Raw genomic sequence first — 20,476 nt, forward strand, 5'->3', positions numbered from 1 at the left:
TTCAATAAATGTTAGTTTTAAGTTAACCATAGAGCCGTCTCCTGTATAATAATAATAAAATCTAAAACCATGTTTTTCAGATTCCTATAACAATGTTGAGTCTGACCAACCTATTAAGAAGGAAACAAACAATACGGGGCAGATTAAAGTCGCCCGCTAACACACAGAGAAGTTACTTTTCACTCAAATACATAGCAGGTGAGAATTCAGTCAGCGTCATCGGCTTGTGGCTTCTTTATTTTCCATTTTTCATGTATATGTATGCATGCTTGCCTTTGAGCGGACACGTGTGTGTGTGTGTGTGTGTGTGTGTGTGTGTGTGTGTGTGTGTATGCACATGGAGACCAAGGCTGGTGTCAGGAATCATTGTCTATTGGGAATAGTATAAGCTTTGTCTTTGGAGGCGATGTATGTGTTCTAGGATTAGTGACAATCATTCTACACGAACTTTGGACTTTGGACATACATGGGACCACTAAGATGCACATGTTGCAAAGGTGGATTTCTCACTGTGCAGCTGTGTCTCATTAAAGCAGCTCTTGAAAGACCATGAGAGACATTTCCTACTCCAGAGTCACCAGATAAAGCGACGACACTCAATGAGTTGATCAGTTTATTAGGACAAGAAGACACAGTCCACCTTCAGTCAAGTCTTGCTCTTAGCTGAGCCCCATTTCAATCGTTTCCTGCTGTGCTCTTGCTCTGTTTGGCGCTTGTGATTGAAATTTGTTTTAAATTATTCAAAGAACTAAGCTGAGTTGAGAGGCACCAGAGACAATGAGGAAAGGCAAAGACAGATGAAAGGCAACATAAACCCAGTGAGAGTAACTGCGAACTTGCCTCCCCGGAGAACCCATGAGAAAACAAAACCCAAGCACAGAGATGTTTATTTGCAGTTTGCTTGAACTCCTCCACCCGAGAGCTTTAGTCTAACTGAACTGGCCTTTTGATGAATGAGCCTTGCAACGAGGATGACAGTGACGATGCCTTAAATAGTCTAGTACTGACTGGCCTCAATCTTGCAAGCGCTTTACCTCAGAATGAAACATTTCTATTCAATTCCCGAGACTGATAAACAGGCTGCCCTCCCACCTTGTAATCACCACATACTATTGATGCTGTTTTTGCGATGCCCACAGCTGGAGCCACCTCCCTGTTGGCAGCTGGTTACATGCTTTCTTCTATTTCCTTGACTTCAGAGGACACGATCTTGCCATCCACCACTTCTTCCACGACCGTCTTAATCTTCCTGGTTTTCTTGGTATCTGTGTGTGTATGTGTTAGACATCAGAGGTTGATATAGACCCATGGCTATTATATCACTCAACTTTCAATTATTACTGTTTTCATTTATTTCCTTTTCCTACCCCGCCTACCCCACAAAAGCCCTGGACCAATTCTTTTTCTTATATAATCTTAAGTTGGTTCCTGTTTAAAAAAAAGCACAGATTTATTGCTCTCCCCAAATTGCTCTCACCTCAGCTAGAAATAGATTGTCTTGAATGAAATAAAATTGTACAATTTAGTTGTACATTTCCTTCCCAGGATCTGGGGCCATCTTAACAATAGCACAGGCTAAGAAAGTTGCCTTGTCATAGGGAGTGCCAAAATCCCCCCCCCCCTTGGATGGATTTTGTGCCTCCAGTGCAATCTTTTTAGAATCCTGATGTCTGTGGTTGGTGAGCTAGGTTAGCTTGGTAATGCACTTCCTAAACAAATATGAGGATCTGAGTTCTGGTGTTGAGCCCCATGTTAAAAAAAAAACAAAAAAACAAAAACCAAGTTATATGTGGCGGTATGCATGACAGACCTTGTTTGTGTGCACTGTGTATGCACTGTGGCATGGGCACAGGCGTGCATGTGTGTGTATACACACACACACACACACACACACACACACACACACACACACTAAAGAAATAGATAAATAGAAACCTAGCTCCTAATTGTGCAATTTAAAGACCCTCCATTTTTTCCTTTCCCTCAGTGACAGACAGCTGCCAGAGAGCTGCTGAGATGCCAGCACTACCCGCGCATGTGCACACACGTAGACTACTTACCCTTCGTTTCCAAAGTGCTCAGCTGGTACTCGGTAGTTCTGCATTGTCATTTTTTTTTTTGAAGAAAAGAAAAGAAACAGAAAGGCAGCATTATTGCCAGGCCAAAGGCGAGAGCTTCTCTCCTCGCGCTTTTGGTTAAATGTTATTTTCCTATTTCTGCCCCATGGACTGTGCTGACTTCACACTGGGGGACATTTTAGCTTGGAAGACACACAGAATCGAAACCGACCTGCTTGTCATCTACTAGACATTTCTCTGGTGAGGAATAAAATTAGGATAGAGGTTCAAATATGTGTCTTCCTCCTGATGCCCTTGGATTTGGGGGTGAAGGTGGCTGCTGCCCCAATTCTGCCCATTTACAAACTGGTCCCCGCAGGCCTCCGTGGCCTGTGGTTTAATTCATGAGCAGCCAATGGGACTTGTCAAAATGTCATTGTGCTTCCAAATACACATGCAACCTGAGGATTAATACAAGTGTGATCGCCATCATTTGGAGATCCCTCTTCTGACTAAGTCCCGCCCCAAGTCCTCATTTCAAAGGCTACTGATATTTTGGGTGTTCTGTGTGCTCTTTGGTTCTATGTTTTTGTCTCATTGTCATGTGTGTAAAATTGCTTTTGTGCCGGGGATTGCCTTGGCAGGGACTGTGGAAGAGAGTTGCAAACAGACGTTGGACACACATTGCAGGGTGCTGAGAGCCTTACATTACGTCTTCTCCTTCCAGAAGGCGGCGGTAGGTGGCGATCTCCTGCTCAAGCAGGGTCTTTATGTCAAGGAGGGTATTGTGTTCTTGGTTCTGGCGTTCTGTGTCAGCCCGGACCTGCATCAGCTGTGCCTCCAGGGAGCTCAGCATTCTCTGGATGACTGCCAAATGGCTGGCATAACGAGCCTTGGTCTCCTCCAGGGTGCGCTCCAGAGACTCTTTCTAGGAGGGCCAAGCAGGGAATGCGTTCCTTATTTGCTGGCTTGAAGCAAGCAGCACAATTGTATCTTGAACTCTGGTGCCCCATGTTTGGCACATCCCCTGGATGGGGAGGCCTGATGGCACTCAGAGGAAGGATAGCAGGCTACCAAGAAGAGACTTGATACCCTATGAGCATATAGAGGAGGAGGAGGTCCCCCTCAGTCACAGTCATAGGGGAGGGGAGTAGGAGGAAAGTGGGGTGGGGGTGGGGGGGGGAGGGAGGAATGGGAGGATACAAGGGATGGGATAACAATTTAGATGTAATATGAATACATTAATAAAATATTTAAAAAAGATTTTTTTGTAGCCTTCAAGCACTACCCGTTATTTTTTTCCAGCTCTTTCACTCTTCCCAGCCTAGCGTCAAACAGCTGGCTACACCTGCCTGCCATCTCTTGGATATTTTTGTTTGTTTGTTTTTTGTTTTTTTAAAGCTTTGTGTCTATTGTTCCTTCAGTGTGATACACTGTGCCCACGTCATCAACATTTACTCCCACACCCTGGGAGGAGTCATGCCTGCCATGATTCCTGTTGTCAGTGGAGGACTATGTCTCTCCACCCCTGGGGGCCAAGCTTGACCATGTAACTGTTTGGTTGATGAAATGTACGCAAAACAGACTAGTTTTATTTTCCTTCTGAAATTCAACTTGGAAGAGTTGCCCCAGAGCTCAGCTATTTCTCTCTTCTTTCTGTCACATTGATATAACCCAGGCTGATCTGTCTTTTATTTCTGTCCCTAGAGTCATGTCAGGAATGCGGCCCACATAACTTGCTGCTGGCTGATCGATTTGCTTTGCCTGCAGTGTGTCTGTCTACCCTTTGCCTCCAAGTTAAGGCTCATTTTCGATTTAAGATCTAGGACAAACGTGCTTCTTGCTGTGGCATTGTCAAGATCTACTCTTTCCTCTGCGTGTGTACGGTTCGTTGCCCATGCCTCGGTTTCTTTCTGTGGTGTAGTTCGTTTCAGCTGTTGGACCTGTTTCCTCGGCAAAGGGAGAGGTTACGTAGTCCAGGTGGCTGTGCTTTCACAGCTCTGGACATGCAGGCCTTTGCCAGCACAGACTAGAGCGAGCAGCGGAGGGCAGAGGCACTCACCATGCCGATTTGTGACTGAAGGTCAATCATCAGGTTCTGGTAGGTTCGTCTCACCTCCGTGACGTGGACCTCAGTTCCTTTCAGCTCCTGTGTGTTCACTGCGACATGTTGCTGAAGAGCTTCAATCTAACATTCCAAGAGTTAAACAAACAAAAAATATGAGCAGAGAAAGACATAAGAAGAGAGGAAGGGAGGAAGGAAGGCAAGAAAAGGAGACAAACAGAAAGGAAGACAGACAGAAGGACAAGGGAAACAAACAAACAAAAAAAACCCTCCCCTTCTGCCCAGGCTCGAGAGTTACTTGTTTCTCAAACTGTTCTTTGGCCTCTTGAAGGTTCTTCTGCGCCAAGACTTCATATTTCTGTCTCATCTCATTCATGATCTCTGCCAGGTTCAGGCCCGGTGCAGCATCCACCTCCACACTGACGTTTTTGCCTAGCTTCTGGCGAAGGACCTCAACTTCCTGTGAGAGAGTGAGGTTCTGACTGAGTTTAGTCTGAAACACATTCTCAGATTGGGGGGCGATGGGGGGGCGGGGCAAACGATACAATAAACCTTGTGACGTCTGTCATTGGGGGAATGAGTAAAGATTAAAGGAAATAAGAAGAAGGTGTCCTGTGCTCTGGGCGCTGCTTTCAGTTAGTTAACTGGGAGTAACCTTATGAAAAGAACTGTCACCACCGCCGTCGCTGCAGTCACTCCTGCCCCTGCCGCCGCTGCCGCCGCCACTGCCACCACTGCTGCTGCCACCTCTGCCATCATCACTACCACCCTCTCTTCTTCTTCTTCTTCTCCCTGTGTCCTCTCCTTTCACTTACATTATTGAAGCTGTCTCATCTTTCCCTTAGCCATTCCCACATATTTCTTACCTCATGATGTTCTTTTTTAAGGAGGGCCAGGTCTTTATTCAGTTCTTCAATCTGAATTTCCAAGTCTGACTTCTCAAGGGTCAGATTATCAAAAACTTTGTTCAGGCCTTGGAGATCAGATTCCACAACCATACGTGCCCCCCTCTCGGTCTCAAACCTGGGAATGAATTAAGATGTAGATATAATCAAGTCTTTCTAAAGCCGTTATAGAGGAGGTAAGTTAATATAGTGAGATAGGTAACGTCTGTACTTTATAACAACTTCCTGCACATATTTGTGGAAAAAAAATGAGTGAGAGTCTGTGAACCAGGTCATTTTCTCTGTGATCTAATCTCTCACTGGGGCTGGAGAAGTGGCTCAGTAGTTAGCAGCACTGACTACTCTTGCAAAGGACTCTGGTTCGATTCCCAGCACTGATATGGTGGCTCATAACCATCTGTAACTCCAGTTCCAGGGGATCTGATGTCTTCTTCTGGTCTTCTGGTCTTTGAGGGCACCAGGCACACACATGATGCATAGACATACATGAAAGCAAAATTCTTGTACACATCTCTCTCTCTCTCTCTCTCTCTCTCTCTCTCTCTCTCTCACACACACACACACACACACACACACACACACACACACACACACGTATGTATACATGATTTCTGTTCCTTTGCAGTCTGAAGTAATTTTGAGAAGTTTCTAAATTTATGGTCCAGGGATGTAGCTGGCTGGGACAGTGTTTGCATACAATAAAGCCCTGGGCTTGATCCCCAGTGCTGTATAATACAATAGGTAACAATGCTAAAAGCTCAAATCAAACCAACAACAAAAGTTAAAAAAAAAGTCCAAATCAAACAAACAACTACTCCCAACACTCCAGAAACTAGCAACCCCAAAATGTAAAATTCATAGGGTGACATTATTGTTATTATTATTATTATTATTATTATTATTATTATTATTACTTTTTATCATTTTGTAAACAGATGCATCCAGTCATCTTAGCCATTTCTTTTTCTCTGCAGCCTTCTATCAAAGGCATAAATTAAAACACACCAAAGCAAACAAAGTGATAACACAGAAACTCGTGTTCAGGGATCTCACTGCTCGACCTTCAGGTCTGACTTTTGACCTCCTCCTTTTCAGTCTCCTTCAGCGTCAGAGCACTGTCCTGCTAAGCTGCAGTGTCCCTGGTGTGGGCACATCCTGCAGGACCGGAAGCCCTAGGGTCCGTCAGCTCGGAGGGAACACGATCATGTGAGTGCATCCAAGGTGAATACAGTTTGAAGGGTATTAGGCATGGGTTGGTTCTGGCTCGTTGGTTGGCTGGCTGAGACTGGGGAACACCAGCACTCTGGAAGGCACAGGAGTCCTCCGTGGATTCTGGCTGTCATGTGGGAGCCACATGTCTCCTTGGGGTGATTCTATGGAGGGGTCACCCAGGGGAAGACATGTGGGTCTCACATCACAGAAGAGCATTTGGTGGAGAAATGAAGTCTTGGGCTGTTTTGTTAATTACTCTGAATGATAGAATTAGGTTTAGCAGGTCAAAAGGCAGAAGCAAGGTAACTAAGAAAGAATATTTTAGCAACCACGGCTGATCAACCAGAACCATAGCAATTGTCCAGAAACAATGGTGGGTAAGCAAATCTTAACACCCCAGGAGAGAGATGTGTGTCCCCAAGTGCTGGACAGAGTCACATAGCTTCTAAAAGCCCCAGGCTCTAAGATTCTGAAATAATGAAATAGAAGTTATGTAACTCAATAATACACCCATCTGAATGTGATAAAAAACACACTCAGGGCTGGTGAGACAGTTCAGTAGGCAAAGGTGCTTGCTGTCAAATGTGACATCTGGAGTTCTATCCGTGGACCTTGTGTGATGGAAGGAGAGAACTGATGCCTCTGATCTTCACATGTGTGTCCTTTGACCTTCACATGTGTCCTCTGACCTTCACATGTGTGTCCTTTGACCTTCACATGTGTGTTCTCTGACCTTCACATATGTGTCCTCTGATCTTCACATGTATGTCCTCTGACCTTCACATATGTATCCTCTGACCTTCACATGTGTGCCCTCTGACCTTCACATGTGTGTCCTCTGATCTTCACATGTGTGTCCTCTGACCTTCACATATGTGTCCTCTGACCTTCACATGTGTGTCCTCTGACCTTCACATATGTGCCCTCTGACCTTCACATGTGTGTCCTCTGATCTTCACATGTGTGTCCTCTGACCTTCACATATGTGCCCTCTGACCTTCACATGTGTGTCCTTTGACCTTCACATGTGTGTAGTGGCATGCTCTCTCTGTCTCTCTTCTCCTTCTTCATGGCCCCCCCCAACACACATAAATGCTGAACAAATTAAAAAATCTACTGAAATGATTTCTTTTACAGAAAAAATTCCCACAGTGCTGGGTGTGGTAGTAGACACCTGTGATTCCAGAGTTTTAGAGGCAGAGTCAGGAGGATGCTGACTTTGGGGCCGGCTTGGACTACACAGCAAGGCTATACCTCAAAAACAGAGACCCCTCTCAGTTTACTTGTAATTTGTATGTAGAAAGACTACTGACTTTAGTGTATTAATTTTGTATCCTGCTGCTTTGCTGAAAGTGTTTATTAGCTATAGGAGTTTTCTAGTAGAAGTTTTAGCATCATTTATGAATATAATCATATAATCCTCAAATAAAGATACTTTGATATCTTTCTTAAAAAAATACAGAAACCCAAATAACCCCACCTAACACACACACACACACACACACACACACACACACACACACACACAAACTACAGCCTAACACATACCTCAACATACACACACACCAACCCAATACATACATACCAACACAATACACATACCAACTCACATACACACCAACACACATACACAATGCACCACCAACACACACACACACCCCAACACATACATACACACACACTTATACCCCCCAACAACCCTTAAAACACATAACACAATACACACACACCAACACATACAATAACCCCCAACACACACAACACAATACACATATACATACCAACACAATACACTCATACAACACAATACACACACACATACCAACACCCCTAGCAACCCCCAACACACACAATACACACCAACACACACAACATAATGCACACACACACACACACACACACACACACACACACACACACTTTTGCCATGATTTAGAGAACCTACTTCAGTCTGAAGTCCTCCATAGCCAGCTTAGCATTGTCAATTTTCAGGACGCATTGGGCATTTTGTGTTTGAGCTTCTTTAATCTGGAAAATGCGAGAGAAAGAAAGACTGACATTTCACCTGGGCAGGAGTTTAAAACGATATTATTTGTCCTCAGAGACAACTGTAATTGCATCAACAGGGATATCCATCCATTTCAAGACTGTCCATGTGAGAGTAAGCAAGAGGAACAAAGACACAGAGACTCAGGTAACAGAGATAAAACAGGACTTTGGGGTTGGTCTATTTTCTTTGTGATTGTACGAAATAAAAGTTGAACTCAACACATCTCACACACACACACACACACACACACACACACACACACACACACACACACAAACACATACACACCCATTTTTTAAATCATGGTTTAGAGAGCCTACTTCAATCTAAAGTCCTCCACAGTCAGGGTAGCATTGCCAATCTCTCTGTTTTTTCTCTCTGTCTCTCTGTCTTTGTCTCTGTCTCTCTGTCTCTCTCTGTTTCTGTCTCTCTGTCTCTCTCTATCTCTCTGTCTCTCTGTCTCTCTGTCTCTGTCTGTCTGTCTGTCTGTCTGTCTGTCTGTCTGTCTCTCTGTCTCTCTCTCTGAATGTTCATATGCACAGGCATATACACGTGGAGGTCAGAGGACAATCTTGCATGTTACTCCTTAAGTGCTGTCTTGTCTACCTTTTTGGAGGGGGATGAGGCAGGGTCTCTCATTGCCCTGGAACTTGCCAAGTAGGCCGGACTGGCTGAGCAGCAAACCCCAGGGATCTGCCTGGCTCCCTCCTTCCGACACTGGCAGTTCAAGCACACACCGCCGTCCTCTAGTTTTGTTTTCTAGCCTGGGGACTGAGCTCAGGTTCTTGTGTTTCAAGGTAAACACTGTATTCCTTAAGGCGCATGTAGATTGGAAGTCTACTTCTAGAAGGCACGAGAACGACACATCTCTTTCTGTGACTATTCCTGGAGAGAGGTCTCTGGACAGGCTTCCAGCTAGTGGGTACCAATGGCTGTGCGTATCAGAGACAATCGCTGAGTCAGTTCAGAAGCATAAGTTGGTGAACAACTGGCTTATTTTGAATATGTTGTAGTAAAAAGCCCGCAGGCACGCCCTGCTGATGGGAAGGGCGGCGGAACCACCACAGCCTCATGAGCAGATGGTTTCTGTGAAGTTTGAGCCAAGCTGCACGGATGCCTATAATACAGCTCCAGAGCAGGGGCCCACTGGCAAGTCAAAGTCCTTTGCTCTGAAGGGGTAATGATTTTAAAATTTAAACAAAACTGAAAGGGACGCTATCCTGGATTAGATAAGAATGCTGAAGCAATGCCAACGGTGTGGGCTGTGCTCGACACCTTCAGTCAGGAGCAAAGTCTCCCACATTTGCCCCACTGGGTTTATAAAAAAAAAGAGAACCCCACCTTCCTTGGATGACCCAGGAGCAGATTGTGATATGACAGCAATAAACTTGAATTGGGGGCAATAGAACATTTTATTATTATAGAGGTGCATTATAAAAATGCTTGGTAATGGTGAGGAGATAATTAAATAAGACATTAAAAAAAAAATCCAGGTATCAGAACTGTGCATGGTAACAGATGTCTAACTCCAGTGCTGAGGAGGTTGCAAGCAGGAAGATGGTGAGGTCCGGACTAGCCTGGGATACAGTGAGATCTTGTATCAAAAATCATTCCATCCATCCATCCATCCACCCACCCACCCACCTACCAACTTATCCATCCATCCACCCACCCACCCATCCATCCATCCACCCACCCATCTATCAATCAGTACCGATACCATTAATATCTGTATTCGGCCTCCATCCTGAACCCTTTCACTCTTTATGAGGATTGTAGGTTAATACTTGTATTATAATAGTCATATAAACGAAAGGAGAAAAATCTCTCTAAATTGATTTGAGTCTTCAAAGTTAGTGAACTCACATAAAAACCCTTGCAGCTCCTTGAAAAATAACATTATTCACCATGAAGAATCTCATCATGACAAAGATATAGACCAATTTTGGATGATAGAATTATCATATTTTGTGTATATTAGGTTGACGTTTTTGAAAAAGTGTGAGTTAAACTCATCCTGTTTACAGGATGAACTACATTTATACACAGGATAAAATACATTTTTTTTTTCATTTCTGAATTTCAGCCTAACTGCTTCATGTGTTTGAACTCACCTAGCACATATCCCTCTTAATCTGTCATGCACCGAAACAGCAAGGTAGGAAACACGGGCTCCGTGACTCACCTGATTCTGCAGCTCTTTGATTTGCACGTAGTAGGGACTATAGTCCCGGACGGTGCTTGGCACGTTGGTTTCGTACCACTGCTTGATCTTCACTTCAAGACTGGTGTTGGATTGCTCCAGAGAGCGCACCTTTTCTAGATAGTTTGCCAACCTGTCATTGAGGTTCTGCATGGCCAGCTTCTCATTGCCACCTAACAGGTCCCCTCCGGTGGCGAGGTCATTCTCATAGCTCGCTACATCTCTGGAGACAGAGATGCGAGTGCCATGGCCTCCAGCCCCACCATAGACGCTGGGTGCAGCCCCCAGGTGCCGCATGCTCTCCTTCCTATACACGGAGCCACTCGGGCTGAGTGCTTGACCTTGTGAGGAGGAGCTCAGACTCATGTGAAAACTCCTATCACTGAACTCCGTCTGGGATCCTGGGAGGCAGCACCTGTAGCCTGAAGTTGGGGAGCAGCCTGTCTGTCTCCTGGTGTGGTGGAGCTGACTTTTTATAGAGCTCAAGCGAGGCTCCTCCTCCGCTACCATGTCACCTCAGAAATGCCACAGTCCACCTCTTCTGGACAGCAATATGTTTCTTTCTATTCCAGAAAGAACTACTAGAGGCTCTTCTTAAAGGCCTCTCTGGGGCTGGGGGTGGGCTGATTTCTTTCTTTCTTTCTTTCTTTCTTTCTTTCTTTCTTTCTTTTTTTTTTTAATAAACAGAGGTAACAGAAAGAATGAGGAAGGGGTGTTCCTTCAGGACTTGCACCTGCCCCAGCAGGTTTTTTTCCCCATCCCTGTATACAAATAAAGAACATTCACAATCTAAATGAATAATTCAGGCGTTGAAGAAGACAGCTGTGGGACCATGATGGCAAGTCACACTGGTGAGAAAAGACAGTGGCTTCTTTGAACGATGGATTGCTTTTTCAGAACCTCTGAGTTATGCTTTTAAAAAAATAATTTGCTTTTCAGTTTATCCTTTGTTTGGCATTTACATTTTTCATCTATTGAGATATCTTGAGTGAAGCGGGGTGTGCTGGCTCACACCTGGGATTCCAGCACTCGGGAAGCAGAGGCAGGAGGATCACTGCAAGTCTGAGGATTTGTAGTAAACTCACTTACTGGTTTAAGTAAGGGAGTTCCGGCCTAGCCCAGTGTGGCATAATAACACAGTGCTGTGTAATAACCTTGTCTCAAAGTGCGCCGCATGCTTGTAACAAGGCACACAGGGTTTGAGGACTGAATATGGCGAATATGTGAATATGTACAGGTGGACGGTGGATCAGTTGAATTTGGGGTTTTTAAGAAAATATTTTAATACTATTTTTAAATCGTTTCATATATGCATACAATGTATCTTGATAATACCCACTCTGGCTTCCCTCTCCAACTACCCCAGAAGCTCCCAACGCACATCCCACCTGACTTCATGCCTTTAAAAAAAAAAAAAAAGCAACCGAATCTAGTTAGTGCTGCTTGTGTGCTTGTGGGTGGGGGGGGGGGCATCCATTTACTGTGGAGTGAGCAACCTGTCAGTGGCCGTAGATCCTTTTCCTGGCTCCTAGCAGTTCACAACTGCCAAGAGCTCCTAGGTACAGATGGGGCCTCAAGAGGCCCTCCTGAGTTTTTTTCTTTTTTCCTTTTTTTTTTTTTTTTTAAATCTAACTTATTATAAAAACTTGGTGAATATTTTTAAATACTAGTATCTAATGGTTGAAAGTGCTTTTAAAAACTTAAGTAATTGAGAAACTTCAGTTTTTATATGTGGCATGTTGCACTCAGGAGCCTGCCTCCCCTGTCTGGGGCCAGTGAGACACCACCTTAAGATGCCTTTGGCTTCTACCATCTTGATGCCGCAGGAGCTGATGCCTCCTGGGACCCCTGAGGGATCCAGCCGCAGAAGCTTGCTCCTCCTCCTCCTCTCAGATTCCTGCACTCAGAGCAAAGTGTTCCCTGAGAAGGCTGCAGGTGGCCACGGGGACTCACACCTAATTTTCCAGGGGCCACCGAATTATTATGGGGCCTTGGCCACTCGGTCTATTGATTTGTTTGAGTAGAAACATTCCTTCCAGAGGCTGAGCCTGGTTCTACGCAGGAGGCTTTGCTGCTTCCTCCACGCACACATGTGGGCACCGTCTCACCAGTGGGGAAGCTGATGGTAAACAGTTCCCATTCCCTGAGGCTGGCCCAATGAGCTTCCTGCCGGGGTCCCTTTTATTCAGACTTCTGACTGAAAATGCCTCCTCCCTTGAAATGCCTGTGCCATTTCTTCAAATCAAATTAATTAGAAGGGATTGGAAAAGTCACAGGAAGCACACAACTAACTCCCATCTTAATACTTTATGACTGGAGTTTGATTAAAGCAAGCAAGCAAGCAAGCAAGCAAGCAAGCAAGCAAGCAAGCACGTGCACACACACAAAAGGAAACAAATCTGGGATCTGCTTGGTTCTTTTTCCATTTAGCTTTCTTCTAAAATAAAGTACAGATTGTATTGCTTCTGCCTTTTTGTTGTTGTTTTGGTTTTTTTTTTTTTTTCCCAAGACGGGGTTTCTCTGTGTAGCCTTGACTGTCTTGGACTCACTTTGTAGACCAGGCTGGCCTCGAACTCACAGCGATCCGCCTGCCTCTGCCTCCCAAGGGCTGGGATTCTAGGTGTGTGCCATCGTGCCTGGCGTGTTTCTGTCTTATGAATAACATACCTTCAAATAATAAATCGTGCTATATTTTATCTCAGTAATAAATTTTATGACAGAAAAGCCACACAAAGTTAAAACCTGACGAAGTTAACCCCGCTTTAGGGACTCTGTGGGCAGCTCATGCACTGCTATCTAGTCATAAGCACCTCCGCTAATCTTCCCCAAGCGCTCGCCACCAATGGCTGAACAAGCAGCAAGCAGAACTTGGTGTTCGTTAGGGTCATAAATCAATTTATTACTAGAGGTCACAGCTGAAATGTGCAGTTAGTAAGCTTTTAGAGACACATAGATTGTGTGTGTGTGTATGTGTGTGTGTATGTGTAAATGTGGTTTTTTGTAATGGTGTAGGAGAGAAAGTTGTTTGATTAAAGCCATTGGACAATTATACCATTAAAATTGTACAGACTTTGAGGTGAGTCTCTGTTGAGCACATACTAGTGCGTACCCTGAAGATGTTTAAAAGCGCCATTTAAATGCAGTTAGTGCTGAGTATGGGGCTGAGGTATCCTCCAAGGGCCCCTGTGTGGAAGGCTTGGCCCCTGGTCTGAGGTGCTACTGGGAGATGGTGGGACCTTCAGAAGGTGGGGTGCAGTGGAAGAGAGGTGCGTCACCAGGGCCGTGGTTTTGAAGGGGGATGCTTGGATCCTGCTCTTTCTCTCTTCCCTTCCTGGCTGCTGTGCTGAGAAGGGCACCTCTAACAGTCACCCCTGCTGTGACGCAGCCTGTCACTGCAGGCCCAGACTGCTGGTGCCGGCTGGCTTTGGACAAAAATCCGAAATCATGAGCTAGGACAAACCTTTCCTCTAAGCCATTTACCTCAGGCATTTGCCACGGTAGCAGAAGGCCAGCCGGCACAGCCTTGCAATAGGAAGGAATATAAACACAGCTGTCAATCATAATTTGTATTCTCTTCTCCAGCACAACTCTTGCTTATGGTTGGGCTCAGTTATAATTAAGTCAGAGTTAAAAAAAATCCGATTTTTAATTGTTTGAAGTAATAACTTCACAAAGTATCCTACCCACTATCGCACAATATTTATAGATTTTTGATGTTTTAAATTTGAGCTAAAATCTGGTACTAGGAGGCAAGAGTGTTGAGGCTCTGCCATCTGATCCACTAGTTGGTTTGAGTAGAAGCATTCTGATTGGAGCCTCCATCTGCTTCTGCCCAGGAGCACTTTGTATACAGCACTGGGTCCCTCGAGCAGGGTGGTCTAGCTTATGAGGGGAGTGCAGGAAACAAAGCTCCTGTTTCAGGGGCAGCCATATTTTTGAATAATATCAGAGATCGAATAAAGTCCTATTTATACATTTAGGTACACATTTAGAGTCCAGGCTGCTTGGTGATTGTAAATAGATACTCACTAGATTCCAACTTCCCTGTGTGTGTGTGGCTGAGACGCACTTTGACCTCCGAGACAACTCGACTGAGCACTAACGTTAAGCTTGAACAGTCGTTTGGGGCACTGTTATGGCTCTGAGAGGACTTTCTACTTTCGTTTTCTGTCACAGCACGGACGAGCTATTGTAGCTCAGATATGAAGACAGAGGGTGTGCAGGCTCTAGAGCGGTTTCCTGGTGATCAGGAGATGGGGGGAGGGGCTCAGTGGCCTCGACGTGAACTTTTACTGTTGCCTTTTACTGAGTTAATCCAGGACCTCCTAATTTGGTGCTTTCTGCCCAGCTATGACTTGAGGGTGGATCTGTTACCTCAGGGGCTATTGGATGATCAGAATGAGACTATAACAGACAGCGATAAGTCACCTAATGACAGGGAAATGTTATAAGAAGTATGCTGTTAGGTGATTTCCTTGTTGTTTGAATATTGTAGAGTGTAATGAATGCTATAGCCTGCTCTATGCACCAAGGATTTATGTACATATGCGATGAGGCGTTATCTCTCTCTCTCTCTCTCTCTCTCTCTCTCTCTCTCTCTCTCTCACACACACACACACACACGCACACGCACACTATTTATGCTATTGTCCTAGTTTACTTTCGATTGCTGTGATAAATACCATAAGTACAAGCAACTTGAGGGGAGGTCCCTTCATTTGACATACATGGTTTGAGCACAGTTGATGAGGAAAGTCAGGGCAGGGACTCATGCAGCAGTGCCAGGGACCAAAAGGCCTGAGGCCGACTCCCACCCATTCAGTATTTGCAGCAAACATCCTGCTGGGCCACTCATTAGGTATGCAAGGCATCCGGCTTAGTCCTGAGAAGACAGCGATCTGATCCTAAGATATTCACAGAGACATCCTGCTTTGTCTCACCTGGAAGACCCCTCCCCTTGCAAATGTTCCCGGGGCTCAACCCAGAAGATTTTGTACTTTTCCACTACTCCCTTGCGTACCCCGCCCGCCCTAAAGCAGGTTTTAAAAAGCCTGCCCTTACCTTTAATAAACGAGCTCTTGACAAGCAATTGTTCGCTTGAGCTACTGTCTCTCTCCCGCCCATGTCTTTATGTACAGGTTGCGACCCCCCTCGATCCCCCAATAACTGACCAGCTGGACTGGTTGGTGGACTAATTATCGTTACATGGATTAATTTCATCTGGCGACCACGAAGGGACTCGAGGTGCGGGTTTCTCCCCGAACGGATTAAGGGACCGGTCCACAGGAGTTTTCATGACCAGCCGAGCTCGCCCGGCCGGCTTCGTCATTAGGTGAGTCATCCGTTCGCATATCTCAAGAATGGGCCATTCGCTGTCCAAGGAAGCAAAGTTCATAAAAGGCTTAAAGGACGTACTCAGAGAGAGAGGTATTAGGGTAAAAAAGAAACATTTGATTGAGTTTTTTGTTTTTATTGACCAGACCTGTCCCTGGTTCATGATTGATGGACCTACTATTCATTCTGAAAAGTGGCAGAAGGTGGGGCGTGAGCTTAATGCACTTATTAAAAAAGATGGTAATACAGCGGTGTCGAACAGTATTTTTTCTTATTGGGGCCTTATACGGGACATAATTGAGTCCGGCGAAAACGAAAGCGGAGAGAGGCAGCTCCTCTCCGTGGCTGAACTCTGCCTGCGCGAATCTCTCCCTCCTTCTCGTGTTCCTTCCTGTTCCTCTTTGCAGGGTTCCTCTCTTCCTACATCCTCGGAGCCCTTAAAAAATCTTTCCCCTGCGCCTGCGTCCAAGCCTTCCCCTTCCTCCCGCCGTCTCTATCCGTCGCTTCCTCCCACCCATGAGGACCCCATTTCCGCTATGGAACGCGGGTGTTCACCACTTTGTGCCCCTGTTTTTCCCCCAAAAAGGGCACCCTCTGTCCGATCCGGTCCGCCAGCCTCTCCTGTTCCTTCTCCGTCGGCCGCCCCTTCACGCGCCTCCCGCCATTCCGCCATTTTCCTTTCTCAGGCCCCAGATGAGCCCTTGGATCCGGATGCTGCTGCCACCCTTGAGGAGGAGGCTGCTCGACATCATTCCGATGATGGCCTCCTCCGCGCGGCGCCAACCTTTCCCTCCTTTACCTTGCTCACTCTTCCCCCTCCCCTTACTAAGCCCTACCCTGCCTCCCGGCTCCCGCCACCTTGTTCCCTCCCAAACTGCTTTTGCCAGACGGAGGCTCATCTCCAACACCAGATCTCCCATGCGACGAAGATTCTTCAGCTTCAACAACGGCTTTCGCTTTTAACAACGCGCATTTCCTCCACAGCTCCGTTTATTTTCCCTGTCACCCGTTCCCAGAGCCAGCCCGCCCTGAGCGGGGCGAAAACTGAGGCCATTGATTCAGGCGCTGCTTTGGGAGACCCACCTGCCCCTACACCCTCCCAGTCGTCCGCGGCCCTTGTAGATTCTGATAGTGAGCATGATTCCTCAGGTTCGGAGGGAGAACAGAAAGGTGGTGGAACGGCTCCTGACCCTACCCCCACTGCTTATCATAAACTCAAATTTAAAAAGCTAGAAAAACTTAACACGGCTGTCCGTAGTTACGGACCTAATGCGCCGTTCACACTCTCCCTCCTTGATGATTTGGCAGATGGAGGTCATCTAACGCCCAACGAGTGGATCACCACTGCACAGACTGTCCTCACTCGAGGACAGTTCCTTTCTTGGAGGGCGGACTGGGCTGATCGTTGCCGTGACCTTATCCGAAAAAACGTACAGCAGGGACATCGTGAGACCCGTGAATGGTCTCTTGACAAACTCCTTGGCCAGGGCAAATATGCCACTGACGAAAAACAGCGTGCACTCCCCTTTTCCTTACTTTCACATTCTAGTTCTGCCGCTCTCGCTGCTTGGAGAACTATTGCTTCCACGGGCTCCGCCCTGTCCCCTATTACCAAGATTCTTCAGGGACCTCAGGAGCCCTTCAGCGACTTCGCTGCGCGCCTCCTGGAGGCTTCAGAAAGATCCCTTGGTCCTGGCCAGACAGACAGTAAATTTCTTACACAATTGGCCTTTGAAAATGCCAACTCAGCCTGTAAGGCAGTTCTTAGACACAAATATAAGGGCAGGGATCTTGATGAGATGATTCAGCTTTGCCGAGAGGTTGATCCCCTAACTGATAAGTTTACCAAGGCCATTATGGCCGTCGGAGCCCTCCCTAGCGGGGCCTCCTGTTACCGGTGCGGCCAACCGGGACATTTTGCCCGCGCCTGCCCAAATGAGCGTAACCGCCCACCCTCACAGGCTGGACAGCCGCCGGTCGTTCCGCCACCCACTGGATCCCGGGGACCTGTGGCCCGGCCCCCCCCTACTACGCTCTGCCCTCGTTGCCGTAGAGGTCGTCATTGGGCGAACACCTGCCGTTCCACTGTTGATGCCATGGGTAACCCTCTCCCCCCGCGTTCGGGAAACTCCTCTGGGGGCCAGTCCCGGGCCCCTCACCCTATCCAATTCCAGCCTGCGTCGGGACCGGTGTCACAGGCTCCTCCCAATTTACAGACCCGCTTCCATCCACAGACCTCCTACCCCACCTCCCAAACCCAACCTCCTCCCATTCCAGCGGCGGCCCCTTGCCCTCCCCCACAGGATTGGACTTCCGTGCCACCACCTCTACAATACTGACGCCCGAGGATGGAACCTTGTCCTTGCCTGTCGCCCTCTTTGGAAACCCTCCCCCTCTTCCCCTCCTGGTCCTCGGCCGTGCCTCTTCTGCCCTTATCGGGCTACTCATCTATCCCCTCGTTTTAAAACACCCGCTCCCTTCTCCTACGCTCCTCCTTGCCGCCGCTACCCAGGGCCCTCTCTCCATCTCTCCTGGTCAGATTCTGGCCTGGGCCCTTCCGTTAACCCTGGCTGACTCTGTTGTCTCTCCTCCCGCCACCCCGACTCCCTCCCTGCCCCCCTCCGCTTTTTGGGTCCAACGCTTAACTTCTGATAGACCCCATCTTACACTAAGGCTTGATGGCCGCCCCTTTGAAGGCATCATTGATTCCGGGGCAGATTCGACGGTCCTGTCCCAATCTTCTTGGCCCTCGTCTTGGCCCTGTCAGCCCTCCCTTACTCACCTTCAGGGCATCGGAATATCTACCAATACCCTTCAAAGTTCTAAGGTCCTTCGCTGGACTGACCCTGATGGCCAGACAGGGACGGTGCAACCGTTCATTGTCCCAGGGTTACCCGTTAATCTGTGGGGCCGGGACATACTCTCTCAGATGGGGGTCTTTATCTATAGCCCCTCCTCTCCTGTCACGCATCAGCTTTTGGATCAAGGCTATTTGCCAGGCCAGGGCCTCGGCAAGCTGGGACAGGGGCGTCTCGAGCCCATTGTCCCTATGCCTAGGATTAGTCGCCAAGGGCTGGGATATGAACAAAATTTTTTATAAGGGCCACTTCTCCCCCTGCACTCCAGGCCGATAAAATTACTTGGAGAACTGATTCTCCTGTCTGGATCGATCAGTGGCCCCTTCCTTCCCGTAAACTGGCCGCAGCCTCAAGGCTGGTGCAGGAGCAACTTGATGCAGGCCATGTTGAGCCCTCTACTTCCCCCTGGAACACCCCCATTTTTGTCATCCAAAAAAAGAATGGTGCCTGGCGACTCCTCCAGGACCTCAGGGAAATTAACAAGACCATGATGCCCATGGGAGCTCTGCAGCCTGGTCTCCCCTCTCCTGTAGCTATCCCTAAAGGATTTCATAAACTTGTTCTCGACCTTAAAGATTGCTTCTTTTGCATTCCCCTACACCCTGACGATTCCAAACGTTTTGCCTTTAGCCTCCCTGTTGTTAATCATGTTGGGCCCTCACCCAGATTTCAATGGCGGGTACTTCCTCAGGGCATGGCCAACAGTCCCACTCTTTGTCAAAAATATGTAGCCCAGGCCATCGACCCGCTACGCCTTAGGTACCCACATTTATATATTATTCATTATATGGATGACATCTTACTTGCTGGCCCTAACACGGCTGAGCTCTCTCTCGTCACCCAGGAACTTGTTAAGAGTTTGGGTCATCTGGGACTTAAAATTGCCCCAGACAAAATACAACTACACCCCCCTTTTCTTTTTCTGGGCTATGAACTTGGGACCTCTTCAGTCAGGACCCAAAAGGTCCAGCTCCGCCGAGACACCCTTAAAACACTTCATGACTTCCAGCAGCTTTTGGGGGACATAAACTGGCTGCGCCCCTACCTTAAGCTCACTACTGGAGAGCTTAAACCCCTTTTTGATATTTTAAAAGGCAACTCTGACCCTTCTTCACCACGCAGTCTCACTGCTGAAGCTTCAGTGGCCCTACAAAAGGTCGAAGACGCCATCTTCCACCAGTCCATCTCCTATTATGACCCTACCCAGCCTTTCGCGCTCATAATTTTTCCTTCCCTCTTTGCCCCCACAGGACTGCTCTGGCAACGGACCCCTCTCTTTTGGCTTCATCTCCCCTCCTCCTCCACTAAGGTCCTTCCTACCTATCCTACTCTGGTTGCGTCTCTCATTCGACAGGGGCGGGAAGCGGCCACCAGGCTTTTCGGAAGGGACCCTCACTCTATTATCACGCCTTACTCGGCCACACAAATAAGGTGGCTTTTTCAAAATTCAGATGATTGGGCGGTCTCCTGTATTTCTTTTTGCGGCCTATTAGATAATCATTATCCCCCAGATAAACTAATTCAATTCCTGCAGCGACAACCTGTCATCTTCCCGAGAGTCACCCGCTCCAGACCCCTCCCCCAAGCTTCCCTGGTTTTTACTGATGGCTCCTCTACCGGGGTTGCTGCCCTTTCTGTGGACGGAGCTATCCTGCAAAAACAAACCCCCCATACCTCTGCTCAGCTTGTTGAGCTGGAAGCTGTTGCACACGCCTTTACATTGCTTCCCCATACTCCCTTTAATCTATATACTGATAGTGCCTATGTAGCATCCTCTGTTCCACTCCTCGAG

General features: G+C 47.1%; 1 protein-coding gene across 1 annotated transcript; it reads right to left on the bottom strand.

Moving 5' to 3' along the window:
* Nucleotides 1-599: 599 nt before the first annotated feature.
* On the bottom strand, nucleotides 600-11,024 carry KRT20 (keratin 20). The gene is made up of 8 exons (XM_084748833.1): nucleotides 10,475-11,024; nucleotides 8,185-8,267; nucleotides 4,989-5,145; nucleotides 4,421-4,582; nucleotides 4,120-4,245; nucleotides 2,765-2,985; nucleotides 2,061-2,098; nucleotides 600-1,265 (listed from the first exon to the last, which is right to left on the bottom strand). Exons 1-8 carry the CDS (start codon nucleotides 11,000-11,002, stop codon nucleotides 1,168-1,170), a joined length of 1,413 nt encoding a protein of 470 aa, XP_084604959.1. The 5' UTR covers nucleotides 11,003-11,024; the 3' UTR covers nucleotides 600-1,167.
* Between the last annotated feature and the right edge of the window lie 9,452 nt (nucleotides 11,025-20,476).

The sequence above is a fragment of the Acomys minous genome (genome assembly GCF_964271855.1).
Source record: "Acomys minous genome assembly, chromosome: 12".
NCBI classification, from domain to species: domain Eukaryota; kingdom Metazoa; phylum Chordata; class Mammalia; order Rodentia; family Muridae; genus Acomys; species Acomys minous.

What these genes read in the sequence shown, in the direction of transcription:
- KRT20 (XM_084748833.1), bottom strand. Translation starts at nt 11,002, where the DNA reads ATGGTAGCGGAGGAGGAGCCTCGCTTGAGCTCTATAAAAAGTCAGCTC. An exon ending in ATGGAGGACTTCAGACTGAA is followed by an intron (nt 5,146 to 8,184) that starts GTAGGTTCTCTA and finishes ATTCATTCCCAG; the next exon opens with GTTTGAGACCGAGAGGGGGG. An exon ending in TTAAAAAAGAACATCATGAG is followed by an intron (nt 4,583 to 4,988) that starts GTAAGAAATATG and finishes ACTCTCTCACAG; the next exon opens with GAAGTTGAGGTCCTTCGCCA.